The sequence below is a fragment of the Salmo trutta genome, chromosome 2 (assembly GCF_901001165.1).
Source record: "Salmo trutta chromosome 2, fSalTru1.1, whole genome shotgun sequence".
In the NCBI taxonomy this organism is placed as follows: Eukaryota; Metazoa; Chordata; class Actinopteri; order Salmoniformes; family Salmonidae; genus Salmo; species Salmo trutta.
Window position 1 is genome coordinate 71,823,271 of NC_042958.1, and position 15,151 is coordinate 71,838,421.

Below are 15,151 nucleotides of genomic sequence, written 5' to 3' on the forward strand. Positions count from 1 at the left end.
TGGGCACTACGAGTACTAGGTGATACCTTACGGATTAGCCAATGCTCCGTCTGTGTTTCAGGCATTCGTAAACGAGGTGTTCCAGGCCATGCTCGTGCGCCAGGTGGTTGTGTATATTGACAACATCCTGGTCTACTCGGCCACCATAGAGGATCACATCGCCCACGTCCGAGTAGTCCTTGGGCGCCTCTTGGAGAACCGCCTGTATGTGAAAGTCTCCTTGGGATACCGGATCAGGCCACAGGGAGTGATGATGGATGAAAGGAAGGTTGAGCCAGTCCCAACCACCGTAAAAGTGGCTACAATGTTTTTTGGGTTTTGACAACTTCTACCGCCGCTTCATTAAGAACTTCAGCTCCACTGCCTCTCCTCAAGGGTGATCCCCGTAAGTTGGTGTAGAGTCCTGCAGCCGATGTGGCCTTCTGCCTACTGAAGGGGCATTTCACCTCCGCCCCATTGCTGAAACACCCAGATCCTATGCTGCCCTTAGTGGTGGACGCCTCAGAAGTGGGTGTGGGGGTCGTTGTGTACCAGCGCCAAGGTCCCACAGAAATTGTATCCATGTGCATACTACGCAAAGAAAATGTCTCCTGCAGAGAGGAACTATGACGTCGCTAACGGGAGCTCCTGGCGGTGAAGTTGGCATTAGAGGAGTGGAGACACTGGCTGGAGGGCACCAAGGACAGATTTCTCATCCTCACCAACCACTGGAACTTGGAGTACATACGGACCTGACTCCATTTTGCTCCTCCCGTCCTATAGGCAGAAACTCAAACAGGATGTATCAGTGACAAGAACTATTCAACGCTGGTCTGACCAATCGGAATCCACGCTTAAATATTGTTTTGATCACGCGTACTGGGATATGTTCTGGGTAGCGTCAGAGAATAATATTGATTTATATGCTGATTCGGTGAGTGAGTTTATAAGTAAGTGATTTGGAGATGTTGTACCCACTGTGACTATTAAAACCTACCCTAACCAGAAACTGTTGATAGATGGCGGCATTCGCGCAAAACTGAAAGCGCGATCCACTGCATTTAACCATGGAAAGATGACTGGGAATATGGCCAAATACAAACAGTGTAGTTATTCCCTCCGCAAGGCAAACAAGCGAAATGTTGGTATAGGGACAAAGTGGAGACGCAATTCAACAACTCAGACATGAGATGTATGTGGCAGGGTCTACAGGCAATCATGGACTACAAAAAAAACAGCCATGTCACGGACACCGACATCTTGATTCCAGACAAACTAAACACCTTTGCCCGCTTTGAGGATAATACAGTGCCACTGACGTGGCCCTCTACCAAGGACTGCGGGCTCTCCTTCTCCGTGGCCGACGTGAGTAAGAACATTACACGTATTAACCCTCGCAAGGCTGCTGGCCCAAACGGCATCCCTAGCCGCATCCTCAGAGCATTTGCAGAACAGCTGGCTTGTGTTGTTATGGACATATTCAATCTCTCTCTATCCCAGTCTGCTGTCACCAGATACTTCAAGATGGCCACCATTGTGCCTGTACCCAAGAAGGCAAAGGTAACTGAACTAAATGACTAATCGCCCTGCAGCACTCACCTCTGTCATCATGAAGTACTTTGAGAGAGACTAGTCAAGGATCATATCACCTCCACCTTACCTGCCACACTAGATCCACTTCAATTTGCATACCACCCCAACAGGTTCAGAAGATGCAATCGCCATCACACTGCACACTGCCCTATCCCATCTGGACAAGAGGAATACCCATGTAAGAATGCTGTTCATTGACTACAGCTCAGCATTCAACACCATAGTACCCTCCAAGCTCCTTTTAATGCTTGAGGCCCTGGGTCTGAACCCCACCCTGTGCAATGGGTCCTGGACTTCCTGAAGGGCCGCCCCCAGGTGGTAAAGGTTGGAAACAACATCCCCACTTTGCTGATCTTCAACACTGGAGCCCCACAAGGGTGCTCGCTCAGCCCCCTCCTGTACTCCCTGTTCACCCATGACTGCGTGGCCATGCACGCCTCCAACTCAATTATCAAGTTTGCAGACGACACAACAGTAGTAGGCTTTAACACAAACAACAACGAGACAGGTGAGGGTGTCAGGAAAACAACCTCTCACTCAACGTCAAGAAAACTAAGGAGATGATCGTGGACCTCAGGAAAAAGCAGAGGGAGCACCCCCTATCCACATCGATGGGACAGCAGCGCAGAAGGTGGAACATTTTAAGTTCCTCGGCATACACATCACGGACCCACTGAAATGGTCCACCCACATAAATAGTGTGGTGAAGAAAGCGCAACAGCGCCTCTTCAACCTCAGGAGGCTGAAGAAGTTTGGCTTGGCACCTAAAACCCTTACAAACTTTTACAGATGCACAATTGAGAGAATCCTGTCGGGCTGTATCGCGGCCTGGTACGGCAACTGCACCGTCCACAACCGCAGGGCTCTCCAGAGGGTGGTGCGGTCTGCACAACGCATCACCGGGGACAAACTACCAGCCCTCCAGGACACCTACAGCACCCATTGTCACAGGAAAGCCAAAAAGATCATCAAGGACAACAACCATCTGAGCCACTGCCTGTTCATCCCGCTACCATCCAGAAGGCGAGGTCAGCACAGGTGCATCAAAGCTGGGACCGAGAGACTGAAAAATAGCTTCTCAAGGCCATCAGACTGTTAAACAGCCGTCACTAACACAGAGAGGCTGCTGCCTACATACAGACTTGAAATCATTAGCCACTTTAATAAATAGATCACTAGTCACTTTAATAATGACACTTTAACCTCTTACATCTAGACATTCTGCTAGCGGAACACCTGCTCCAGTATCCAATGATGGGTGTGGCGCGAAATACAAACTCCTCTAAAATCCGAAAACTTACATTTTTCAAACATATGACCATTTTACACCATTTTAAAGACAAAACTCTCGTTAATCTAACCACACTGTCCGATTTCAAAAAGGCTTTACAGCGAAAGCAAAACATTAGATTATGTCAGCAGAGTACCCAGCCAGAAATAATCAGCCACCCATTTTTTAAGCTAGCATATAATGTCACAAAAAACAAAACCACAGCTAAATGCAGCACTAACCTTTGATGTACTTCATCAGATGACAACCCTAGGACATTATGTTATACAATGCATGCATGTTTTGTTCAATCAAGTTCATATTTATATCAAAAACCAGCTTTTTTACATTAGCATGTGACGTTCAGAACTAGCATACCCCCCCGCAAAATTCCGGTGAATTTACTAAATTACTCACGATAAACGTTCACAAAAAACATAACAATTGTTTTAAGAATTATAGATACAGAACTCCTCTATGCACTCGATATGTCCGATTTTAAAAAAGCTTTTCGGTGAAAGCACATTTTGCAATATTCTCAGTAGATAGCCCAGCCATCACGGCTAGCTATTTAGACACCCAGCAAGTTTAGCACTCACCAAAATCAGATTTACTATTAGAAAAATGTTATTACCTTTGGTGTTCTTCGTCAGAATGCACTCCCAGGACTTCTACTTCAATAACAAATGTTGGTTTGGTCCCAAATAATCCATAGTTATATCCAAACAGCGGCGTTTTGTTCGTGCGTTCAAGACACTATCCGAATGAAGGGTTACGAGCACGACGCATTTCGTGACAAAAAAAATCTAAATATTCCATTACCGTACTTCGAAGCATGTCAACCGCTGTTTCATTTCTCGTAAAAAAAGCGATAATATTCCGACCGGGAGTTGTTGTATCCGTTCAAAGACGATAGAATAAAAACATGGGGTCGTCTCGTGCACGAGCATGAGTCCCATTGTCCGCTGATAGACCACTTAGCAAATGCGCTAAAGCTTTTCAGCCAGGGCTTGGAATTACGTCATTCACCTTTTTCCCGGGTTCTGAGAGCCTATGGGAGCCGTAGGAAGTGTCACGTCATGCCAGAGATCCCCTGTTTTGGTTAGAGGTGATAAAGGAGGGCAAGAAATGGTCAGAGAGGGCGCTTCCTGTTAGGAATCTTCTCAGGTTTTGGCCTGCCAAATGAGTTCTGTTATACTCACAGACACCATTCAAACAGTTTTAGAAACTTTGGAGTGTTTTCTATCTTTCAAAGCTAATAATTATATGCATATTCTAGTTTCTGGGCAGGAGTAATAATCAGATTAAATCGGGTACGTTTTTTATCCGGCCGTGAAAATACTGCCCCCTAGCCATAAGAGGTTAATAATGTTAATAATGTTTACATACATTACTCATCCCATATGTATATACTATATTTCATACCATCTATTTCATCTTGTGAGAGGATCAAGCAGGAGATCTGGAGACCTGGAGATCGCGTCTGGCTCTCCACCAGGAACCTCCCGTTTGCCCTGCCGGAAGCTGAGCCCCCGGTTTGTGGGGCCCTTCAAGGTCCTCCGGAGGGTCAACGAGGTAGCATATCAATTACAACACCCCATTAACCTGTTGGGGCTTGGGGGCAGTATTGACAATTTCTGAAAAAATATGTGCCCATATTAAACCGCCTCCTACTCAAACTCAGAAGCTAGGATATGCATATTATTAGTAGATTTGGATAGAAAACACTCTGAAGTTTCTAAAACCATTTGAATGGTGTCTGTGAGTATAACAGAACTCATATGGCAAGCAAAAACCTGAGAGAAATTCTACCAGGAAGTGGAAATCTGGATGCATGAGCTCACTTCAAGTCGTTTCCTATTGAATACACAGTGACGTAGTAATAATTGTGCACTTCCTAAGGCTTCCACTAGATGTCGACAGTCTTTACAAAGTTGTTTGAAGCTTCTACGATGAACAGAGCCCGAATGACAAGGAGGGGAAGTTGTTGAGGCAGGGGGTGACATCACTTCTTGGAGCGCGTTCATGAGGATGGATCCCTCCCGTTCCAAAACCTTTTTCAAGACACAGGAACCGTCCGGTTGAAATATTATTGAATCTTCACGTTCTGAAGGCCCTAAAGATTGATGTTTTACACCGTTTGACATGTTTGAACGAACGTAAATACAACTTTTTTTAAACTTTTCGTCGTGACATTGTCCGCGCGCTTTCTACACTTGGAGTAGCTTACTGGACGCACAAACAGCAAGGAGTTATTTGGACATAAATTATGGACTTTATCGAACAAAACATTTGTTGTGGACCTGGGATTCCTGGAAGTGCCTTCTGATGAAGATGATCAAAGGTAAGGGAATATTTCTAATGCAATGTATGATTTTAGATGACTCCAAGATGGCGGCTATCTGTATAGCCTAGTGTATTTTTCTGAGCTCAGTACTCAGATTATTGCAAAGAGTGCTTTCCTCGTGAAGCTTTTTTGAAATCTTTCATAGCGTTTGCATAAAGGAGAAGTGCATCTATAATTCTTTGAATGACAGTTTAATTTTGTATCAATGTTTATGACAAGTATTTTTGTAAATTGTGGTGCTGATTCACCGGCAGTATTTGAGGGAAAATATTTTCTGAACGTCACGCGCCGATGTAAAATGATGTTTTTATATATAAATATGAACTTTATCGAACAATAAATGCATGTATTGTGTAACATGATGTCCTAGGAGTGTCATCTGATGAAGATCGTCAAAGGTTAGTGCTGCATTTAGCTGTGTTTTGGGTATTTGTAATGCATGCTAGTTGCTAGGAAAATGGCTGTATGGTTGTTTTTGTCGATGTACTCTCCTAACATAATCTAATGTTTTGCTTTCGCTGTAAAGCCTTTTTGAAATCGGACGACGTGGTTCGATTCAGGAGAAGTGTATCTATAAAATGGTGTAAAATAGTCATATGTTTGAGAAATTGAAGTTATAGCATTTATGTGGTATTTGTATTTCGCGCCACGCGATTCCACTGGCTGTTGACTAGCATCCCACCTTGCCCAGGGAGGTTACCTACCGGATCTCACCCTCTTTTCATGTTTCCCTCCTCAGCCGGTGGTTCCTTTTCCCCTGGCTGGTGCCCCCCCCAACACCCCTCCGCCTCCCCTGGACATCGATGGGACCCCTGCCTATGCTGTCTGGTCCCTCCTAGACTCCTGATGTCGTGGGGGTTGGCTCCAGTACCTAGTGGACTGGGAGGGGTACGGCCCTGAGGAGTGCTGTTGTGTCCCGGCGGACAACATCCTGGACCCCAAAATCGTCCATAATTTCCATCTCCACCGTCCGGACCAGCCCGCTCCTCGCCTTCAGGGGGGTACCGTCATGACTAATCTTAGCCCAGCTCCAGCGCTCGACATCGCCGGTCTACTAACCACGGTTCTGGCAACCATCATTACGCACACCTGCTCCCCATCATTACGCACATCTGGACATCATCATCACCTTGATTACTCTCCCTTTAATTAGCCCTCAGTAGCCTCAGTCAGTATTGGTTTTAGTCACGTTCAGTATGCTTGTCTTGTTTGTTTATCTGCCTTATTCTTACCTTCTGCACCTGCCAAATGGTCCACATAATATACTGGGTATACATACAATTGAATTGTCAACTGTTAGAATTTAGTCACTTAGGAAAAAAACTGACTAAATTACCATATTAACGTTTACATTTGAGTAATTTAGCAGATGCTCTTATCCAACACCTATACTTTCAAGGAAGCTAGGCCAATTTGGACAACAGCCCATGCCTATGGTCCATTAGGACACCAAATTGTCATTACCGTTAATGATCCTCACGATCCTTAATGACAGATAAACGGATGTTAAATAACCAGCATGTCCTGTCATTTCCTACACAGGAAATCACATTTTCTCAGAAATGAAGTTTCTGAACCCTGCACCTAAAATGACACTACATAAACAAATAGCTTCCTCATGTCACTGTAGATAGTCTGTCAGGCTCCATATTCTTACTAAGAGAGGAGAGCACTTTCCATTTCAAAATTGGTTATCTATTTGTGTATATGTAAAAGTGGAGCCATTTTCACTATAGCGCCTACAAGTAGTATGTGAACGTAGTCCCCCACACACACGATAAGGCACCTCACTTGACAAGAGTGTAATGTGGGTGGTTTATGAGCATGGCTGTGCAGTTAGTGGCTATAGCTCTGTCACCCTCATTCTCCCTCTTTTTCTCCTCTCACCGTATTTCCATGTATTAGTGTGTGTGGTAGGGACAATCTAAACCGTCTTAGTCCTACAACCCACCAGGAAGCGATGTTCTCGAATGACACACAGCTGCTTGGCCCACTGGCCCAGCCACTTCTTCCTCCAGAGGAAGGCGCAGATGTGCACGTCCTTCATCAGCTCGATGGACGCCTCGGTGGACGGCCACTGGTGCTGCGCCGACAATGACGACTTCCCCTTGGTCACTTCCTCCTCATCGTAGGACTCATAGGAGCTGCTCACTGCCTCGCCGTCATCTGGGAGACACAGGGAAGGGGGTCAGAGGTGAGGTTAGGACAAGGATGAAGTGGAAGACGATGAGGAGGATGAATTAATGAAATTCCAATTGAAAATGCGTGTGTGATGACTTTTCGTTATCCTGTTAAGTAGGCAATTAGTTCGCACAAGGTGGTGAGGACTACACACCCATCACAGAAAGGTATGAAAACATGCACAGTTGACCCCTCGCCCCCCAAGCCCACAAGCATGCACGCACGCACGCACACACACACACACACACACACACACACACACACACACACACACACACACACACACACACACACACACACACACACACACACACACACACACACACACACACACACACACACACACACACACACACACACACACACACACACACACACACACTGATTGGAGTGTGTGGGGCAGGTACCCCATGTGATCACAGCATAGACCACATTGTCTGAGCTCTTTACTTGTGTTGATGCTCCCGAGAGGAGCCCAAAACAACCCACATCTACAGGGAGAGGGATAAAGGAGAGAAAGAAGAGGGGAGAAGAGGACAAGAGTGATGAAAATAAGACAGGGTTGCACTATCCCAATGCTATGCAGTATAAAGCAAACTATGAAAAGACAAGAGCAACTCCTATTTAAGTACTTAAAAATTGGAATGAAATGTATTTATTTTCTTCTATTATATATTTTATAGATCTGAAAAGCTTGGATGCATACACTATCAAAATTAATAAGCTAGCAAACAGAAGCTAAGCTCGGTGAGACCTTTTTTTTTCATGGCCACATTAATACGTATAGTCAATAAATAACCTTTTAACCTACCTCTATGAAAAGATGAGTGAGAATAACCGCACACAAACCAGCATGTGTATATGCACTCATGTCGAACAGTCTTTCTGAAGCGTAGCATTTACCAATAGTATAAATTCTCATGTTGGAAACATGGCTTGCTAATTCTGACGTGTGGGTGAGCAGATGATTTTATATGGAGCCACCAGTGCATTTCCTGTGACGTGAGAAGTGGCTACTGTTAAAGTAGTGTCATTTGAAGTTGTGGTCAAACCAAACACACAGCCTTCTAAAGAACAAAGGAGACTTGACCTAAATGACAGGGTTAACTTTCAAAGCTGGGTTACACTTCTGTAACTTTTTAAAATGTAACCTTCATTTAACCAGCGCATCTCGTTGAGATAAATAATCTGTTTGTCAAGAGAGACTAAAAAGTCATCTCCACAGTATAGTTACGGTAACACTGTAAAAAAACAAACACATCATTCAAAGCATAAAGTAAATCTTCCGCTGACTGCCGGTGTGGGTGCAGGCTTTTGTTTGAATTAAACATGCTAACTGTCCACTTAAATGACCCGCAACTGTGCTGTCTCTGTCCTACTGTCAACACACGAAAACTCCTTTCAGTGAAGCTGGCCGACCAGCATGGTCTAGCTGGTTATGTTGGTACACCAGTATGGTCTAGCTGGTCAAGCTGATCTGACCAGCATGGTCTAGTAGGTTATACTGGCAGACCAGCCTTTGTTGTTGTTTTTTCGCTGGTGACCAGCTTCATGTGATTTCACTGGTGTCTAGGCTTCGTTGTGTTTTCGCTGGTGACCAGCCATTGCTGTGTTTTTGACACTGGTGACCAGCATAAGCTAAAGCAAAACCAGCATCAAGTCACATGCTGGCTTGCAAAGTGATGTTTAATTCCTATAGGAATCGAGGCTGAATGGATTTCCACAATCTGCATTCAGAATGACTGCCAGGGTTATAATGAATGAATGAGACTACCTAAACTAACTTATTATTCTTCTCTGGTATTATGGCAGTCCACAAACAAATGTAAAAGGTGCATGCTGCCACCTACTGTATAGGTAGTGAACGAGAAAAATAATCCCTTGCGGGAAACGGGAAAAAAAACAACCATCATAAACAATACAAAAACAAAATAAAAATATAAAAACATCAGTCACAGTCCAAATCACATCCCTACACAGGTGCAAGGGCCTATGAGGATGGAACACTCATCAACAGGATTCCTTGTAATGCTTCTGCTGTAAAAAAAAAACATTCAGCCGCACTCACAACAATGCCTATTTTCTCTGATTTCCTCTTTGTTTGCTTTGTGCAGTTTAGAACCAATGCAATAAATGATAAAAAGTCAACCTTTTTAACATGCAACATGTCAGGGTCCTGTTGGCAAGTAAGATTTACTGGTTTTTCTAATCCAACTACCATGCTTTCTTCAGTGTTACACCCTTCTTTTACTCTTCTCAACGCCTCTGGATAGGAGACACGCTGGACAGCCCTTACTCTTGCCACCTCGGTCTCCTTCTCCCTAACAGTGCTCTTAATGAATTTGGGCACATGCTCGCCACCACAATTGCAGCATTTCACCTCAACTGACATACAATACTTCTCCCATCTACATTTCTTTTTTTATTTCACCTTTATTTAACCAGGTAGGCCAGTTGAGAACAAGTTCTCATTTACAACCGCGACCTGGCCAAGATAAAGCAAAGAGGGGCGACAAAAACAACAACACAGAGTTACACATGGAATAAACAAACATACAGTCAATAACACAATAGAAAAAAATCTATGTAGAAGAGCAGAGAGGTAAGGCAATAAATAGGCCATAGAGGCAAAAAATAATTACAATTTAGCATTAACACTGGAGTGATAGATGTAAAGAGGATGATGTGCAAGTAGAGATACTGGGGTGCAAAAGAGCAAGAAGATAAATAACAATATGGGGATGAGGTAGTTGGGTGTGCTATTTACAGATTGGCTGTGTACAGGTACAGTGATCAGTAAGCTGCTCTGACAGCTGATGCTTAAAGTTAGAGAGGGAGATATAAATCTCCAACTTCAATGATTTTTGCAATTCGTTCCAGTCATTGGCAGCATTGAACTGGAAGGAAAGGCAAAGACTTATAGATGACCTGGAGCCAGTGGGTTTGGCGATGAATATGTAGCGAGGGCCAGCCAACGAGAGCATACAGGTCGCAGTGGTGGGTAGTATATGGGGCTTTGGTGACAAACAGATGGCACGGTGATAGACTACATCCAGTTTGCTGAGTAGACTGTTGGAGGCTATTTTGTAAATGACATCGCCGAAGTCAAGGATCGGTAGGATATTCAGTTTTACGAGGGTATGTTTGGCAGCATGAGTGAAGGAGGCTTTGTTGCGAAATAGGAAGCTGATTCTAGATTTAATTTTGGATTGGAGATGCTTAATGTGAGTCTGGAAGGAGAGTTTGCAGTCTAACCACACACCTAGGTATTTGTAGTTGTCCACATATTCTAAGTAAGAACTGTCCAGAGTACATACACTTGACACATGTCCAAATAATTTACATTTATCACACTGAATGGGTTTGGGCACAAAGGCTCTTACAGGGTATCTCACATAACCCAAAAATACATGCGAAGGAAGAGACTCTTCTTCAAAGAACAGATGGAGTGAACAGATGGAGTGGGCTTCCTTTCTCCATCAACAATACAGGTCTGTCGGCGTGCACTAACCACTGCATCTACTTCTTCAGTTATATCCTTTGCACTCACTTCTAGCACCACTCCAGAAATAACCCCCTTGCTACGCAGATCCACAAACGACACATTCCAAAGCAAAGCAACACAAAAAAACTAAATAAACCCACTTCTTGTTATCCTCACTGATACAACCTTATCAAACGCATCTATGATATTCACTGAGACATCAAAATTATCTCCCATATAACACCATCAATTCAAAACTTTGAAGAATCAGAGCAAGGATTTACTAGATTCCACAACCACTTTACTTCTCTTATTTCCCTTCTTGTTCACCCCTGTAATCCATTCCTTCTCATCTCCACTGACCGCGCCATCAGTTTCAAACAAAACATCCAGCCACACCAGCTCCTCTAATCTACTCAAACCATCTAAACTGGAACAACTATTTCAGTAACCGGTGCAACTAACAGATTAGATTAGTTTTAAAAAAGTGTGTCATTTATCTTTGTGTAGCATAATCAGTCAATGTACATGCAAAAACACAGATACTGCAACAAACCATTTTTTCAAATCTAACTACAATAGAGCATGTTGGGAAATATGGCAAAGATGGGCGTGGTTTTGCAGATCAGCAAAATTTGGATTACTTGGGATTCAACCTCACTTGGGATGTGAACTCACAACCTCTCGGTTGCCAGCAACCTGTATTTGCTGCTACACCACTGGATCTGTGGGTATGATAAAGATTATAAAACAATTCAAACCAATAGACATTCTGTCATTTGTGCGTATTGGGAAACGCTTTTGGGTGCCATGCAGAACCCTTTGATTTGTCCCTGTAGGGGAACCCTTTTGAGTTCCATTTAGAACCCTCTTATGAAGAACCCCCTGGTTCCAAATAGAACCAGTGACAGGTTCTACAGTTATACTTATAGGATACTTCAGATGTGCTTACTGAGATGCAGCAAAAATACAGTATTTTTACATTTGAATAATTGTTGTTTACCTTACTTTTACTGCAATTTGAAAGGTGTGGGCAATGTGGTAGCGGGTTCTCATTAGCATATTTTGGGGCACGGTCAAAAATATGTTGTATTTGCACCAAACGTTAGTAGAAGTGTTGTACCAGTTTAAGTGGCTTTATAGTTATGTTTATGCAGGTTGAGCTGCTCAGTTGTCCACACCCAGTTCTACAGTCTTTGCAAGAACTTGTGACAATCAAGAGCTGTTACTGTGCATTTTCCATTAACTTAATAGCAGTTGGTGATCAGGAAGTTCATGTTAAATTTTCATAACTTACTGTCAGCTTGCTGCAAGTAGTTATTCTAAAATTCACACTAACTTACTGTGACTGATCTCTGTCACGCTCACTGACCTGATGGTGTGACAGGAAGGTCAGTTTGCTGCCAACCAAGAGGTTGAGGCCTGGGGCCTCATTGATAACTGTTGCATAAATTTAACACTGAATAAAAATATTTAGATTTATATTGAGATTTGAAAATTTTTCCAACACCATGCATTCGCATGTCTCCTGTTAGAAATCAGAACTGTCGTACAACTGTGCGCACGCGAACAAGCATTATAACTCGCCCTGAAAAATGCACATCTTTCATCCTTATTTGCTGTATATTTTGGAAGTACTAGAATTAGGCCAAGACAGTATCTAAAGAAAATAGTAATGCCTGGCGCACTTGAACAAATGTCTTTGGAGATGTTGGCAGAATGTTTTCGTTTTTTGCCCTATCTGACTGTTTCTGAAAGACAATTGCAAATTGTTGTGGACCTGTAAACAGATTGTTTGAATGCAAAAATATTTTTTATTCACTTTTTCCTGAACCTAAATAGTCTGCACCACCCGCAAATTCTGAAACATTGTCTACTCTGGAAAACATTTAAACTACAGTAGGCCTACACACTTCAATGCAAAAGATCAAGTCTGTTCACCTGTCAAATTCTACTGTAATTTTATAAACCGCACTCCCTGTCGAAAGCATGAAATTGCTTGAAATGATCACAGCCTATCTAGCCTAAAAGGCCAAATTAAATGAGAGATGTGCATGGTAATTTGGTGTATGGCTACTTCAGGAATATGAACTCATCATGGCCAGAAAAGGTGAGGAATTTATTCTGGAATGGTTATGATATTCAGAGCCTTCAGAAAGTATTCACACCCCTTGACTTTTTCCACATTGTGTTGTGTTACAGCCTGAATTTAAAATTGATTAAATATGTATTTATTTTTCACATCTACACATAATACCCCATAATGACAAAGTGAATCAGGTTTTTAGAAATTTTTGCAAATGTATTGAAAATTAAATACATAAACATCTATTTTACAGAATTATTCACACCCCTGAATCAATACGTTAGAATCATGTTAGAATCACAAGTCATTGCCTTCTGAGTGGCGCAGTGGTCTAAGGCACTGCATCGCAGTGCTAGCTGTGCAACTAGAGATTCTGGTTTAAGTCCAGGCTCTGCCGGCCGCAACCGGGAGACCCATGGGGCGGCGCACAATTGGCCCAGCGTCGTCCTCGTTAGGGGAGGGTTTGGCTGGCAGGGATGTTCTTGTCCCATCGCACTCTAGCAACTCCTGTGGCGGGCTGGGAGTAGAAGGTGTTTAGGTCCTGCGTGGCTCAGTTGGGAGAGTATGGTGCTTGCAATGCCAGGGTTGTGGGTTCGATTCCCATGGGGGACCAGTGTGGGGGGGAAAAAATATGAAAATGTATGCACTCACTACTGTAAGTTGCTCTGGATAAGCGTGTCTGCTAAATGACCCCCCCCCCCCCCAAAAAAAAATGGAGTACAATGAAGATTGCATCATCTGTGGATCTGTTGGGGTGGTATGCAAATTACAATGTGTCTGGGATGTTGATGTGAGCCATGACCAGCCTTTCAAGGCATTTCATGGCTATAGATGTGGGGCGACAGGCAGGTTACCATGGCCTTCTTGGGCACGGGACTATGGTGGTCTGCTTAAAACAAGTTTGTATTATAGACTGGGTAAGGGAAAGGTTGAAAATGTCAGTAAAGACTCTTGTCAGGTCAGCGCATGCTTTGAGTATGCGTCTTGTCCGGAGGCGAATATTTGCATGTTATCTTTACTTACATCGGCTACAGAGAGTGAGATCAAACAGTCGTCTGAAACAGCTGGTGCTCTCATACATGGTTCAGTGTCGCTTGTCTCAAAGCTCGTCTGGTAAGCTTGCGTCGCTGGGTAGCTCACTGCTGGTTTTCCCTTTGTAATCCGTGAAAGTTTGCAAAGCCTGCCACATTCCTCTAGCGTCAGAGCCGGCGTAGTAGGATTCGATCTTAGTCCTGTATTAACGCTTTGCCTGTTTGATGGCTCGTCGGAGGTCGTAGCGGGATTTCTCATAAGGGTCCAGATTAGTGTTCCACTCCTTGAATAGCGGCAGATCTAGCCTTTAGCTCAGTGCGGATGTTGCCTGTAATCCATGGGTTCTGGTTGGGGTATGTACGTACAGTATGTACCGGTCACTGTGGGGACGACGACGTCAATGCACTTATTAATGAAGCTGTGACTTATGTGGTAAACTCCTCAATGTTATCGGATGAATCCTGGAATATATTCCAATCTGTGCTAGCGAAACAGTCCGGACAACTTCCGTATTGAGCACGTCACTGGAACTTCCTGCTTGAGTTTTTGCTTGTAAGCAGGAAGATAGAGTTATGCTCTGATTTGCCTAAGGGAGGGTGATGGAAGGCACTGTATGTGGAGTAAAGGTGATCTAGAGTTTTGTCGCCTCTAGTTTGATAAAAACTAATTTCAGTTTCCCAGTAAAATCAGGGACAGGGCAGGAACTCACCGTTCATGGCTGAGTCATAGGGCTGGGCCTCCTCGTAATATCCCTCCTGAAATTCCAAGCAGGCCGGGGCCGAGGGCTGGGGGAAGGGCTCTCTCCCTACAATAACCTGCGAGAGAAGGAAAGGAGGAGGCAGAGAGACAGAAGGTTAGGAGGAGAGAGAGAGGTTTCTTCTATTTTCTCTTGTACTCTATCTCAGGGTTTCCCAAACTCGGTCAGCGTTTTGTTTTTTGCGCCAGCACTAGACAGCTGATTCAAATCATCAAAGATTGATGATGAGTTGGTTATTTGAGTCAGCTGTGGGGGGGGGGGGTCGGAAACCCTGTTTTTCGAAAACCCTGCTCTATCTTACACAATTGAATTACACACACACCTCCATGAAACATCTTTCAAATCTGGGGGTTACCCTGATAGGTGCTTTGACCAATCACCAGTCTCTCGACTGGGCTCTCCTTTCTGAGTAAAAGGGGGGA

General features: G+C 43.8%; 1 protein-coding gene across 2 annotated transcripts in view; it reads right to left on the reverse strand.

Moving 5' to 3' along the window:
* The window catches only part of afap1l2 (actin filament associated protein 1-like 2), a 150,505-nt gene that overhangs the window by 50,608 nt on the left and 84,746 nt on the right, over positions 1-15,151 (reverse strand). For both annotated transcript variants that reach the window (XM_029714016.1, XM_029714024.1), the window contains exons 5-6: positions 14,682-14,787; positions 7,141-7,355 (exon numbers count right to left, since the gene is read on the reverse strand). In XM_029714016.1, coding sequence (XP_029569876.1) covers positions 7,141-7,355; positions 14,682-14,787 — 321 coding nt within the window. The remainder of the gene's footprint in view (positions 1-7,140; positions 7,356-14,681; positions 14,788-15,151) is intronic.